This window comes from Marmota marmota, unplaced genomic scaffold (genome assembly GCF_001458135.2).
Source record: "Marmota marmota marmota unplaced genomic scaffold, marMar, whole genome shotgun sequence".
NCBI classification, from domain to species: domain Eukaryota; kingdom Metazoa; phylum Chordata; class Mammalia; order Rodentia; family Sciuridae; genus Marmota; species Marmota marmota.
In genome coordinates this window covers 15,771,971-15,773,014 of record NW_026000164.1, presented here as the reverse complement: position 1 = coordinate 15,773,014, position 1,044 = coordinate 15,771,971, and the positions used below count along the sequence as shown (strand labels likewise).

Sequence of the window (1,044 nt, the reverse complement as noted above, 5' to 3'; positions counted from 1 at the left end):
CTTTTTTTTTTTTTTTGAGAAAGAGAGAGAGAGAGAGAGAGAGAGAGAGAGAATTTTTAATATTTATTTTTTAGTTTTCTGCGGACACAACATCTTTGTTTGCATCTGATGCTGAGGATCGAACCCAGGCCGCACGCATGCCAGGCCAGCGTGCACCGCTTGAGCCACATCCCCAGCCCTGGATCGTGTATCTTTAATTGTAGTAAAAAATTTTTGCCATTTTAGCCCCTGTTAAGTGTGCAATCTGATACTTAACGTTCAGTATATTCTCAATATAGATCTCCAAAATTATTTCCTCTTGCTGAACCTAAACTCTACACCCTTTAAACACCTCCTCTTTCCCCTTTCCTCCTAGTCCCAGGTAACCACTCTTCTTTTTTCTATTTCTATTAATTTGCTTATTTTAGATCCTTTATAGAAGTAAAACCATATGGTATTTATAACTGGCATATTTCATTTCGCATAATGTCCTCAAGTTCATCCAGTTGAAAAGTGTATCAGAATTTTCTTTCCTTTTAAAGGCTGAATAATATTCCACCAAATAGATAGACCACATTTTGCTTCTCCATTGAGTTGCTTCCCTTTCTTGGCTCTTGTGAATAATGCTGCTCTGAGTAGGGATGTACCATCTCAAGTCCCTGCTGTCAGTTCCTCTGAATATATACATAGGATATCCTATTTTTAATATTTTGAGGAACTCCTGTACTGCATTCCATAGCAACTGCACCACTTTACACTCCCACCAACAATACATATTTGCTCCCACTCTGCAGCTGAGGAAGTCAAGGAGAAGTGGCGCATTAGGGGCCCTGGCTCAGCCCTCGCCGTTCCTGGCAGACCCCTACTACACTCTGGAGTGGGGATCCAGGGTCTAAAATGATGGGCGTGGAGATCTGGCCTGGGGTGCAGAGCCTGCAGACACTGCTCCTTCCGCGGAGGCTGCAGGGCTGAAGCCTTAACCCCCCCTCCGTCCCCTGCAGCCCCAGCCGCCCCGGAGCGCGGGCCGTCGGGGAGGCCGAGGGCGCCCCGCAGGTGGAAGCCGGC

General features: G+C 46.2%; 1 protein-coding gene across 1 annotated transcript in view; it reads left to right on the top strand.

Annotated features, from left to right (window-relative positions):
• The window catches only part of Cald1 (caldesmon 1), a 175,809-nt gene that overhangs the window by 153,918 nt on the left and 20,847 nt on the right, over positions 1-1,044 (top strand). The window contains 1 exon segment of the mRNA XM_048786913.1: positions 987-1,044. This exon segment is cut by the window's right edge and continues 24 nt beyond it. Within this exon segment, the coding sequence (XP_048642870.1) occupies positions 987-1,044 (58 nt within the window).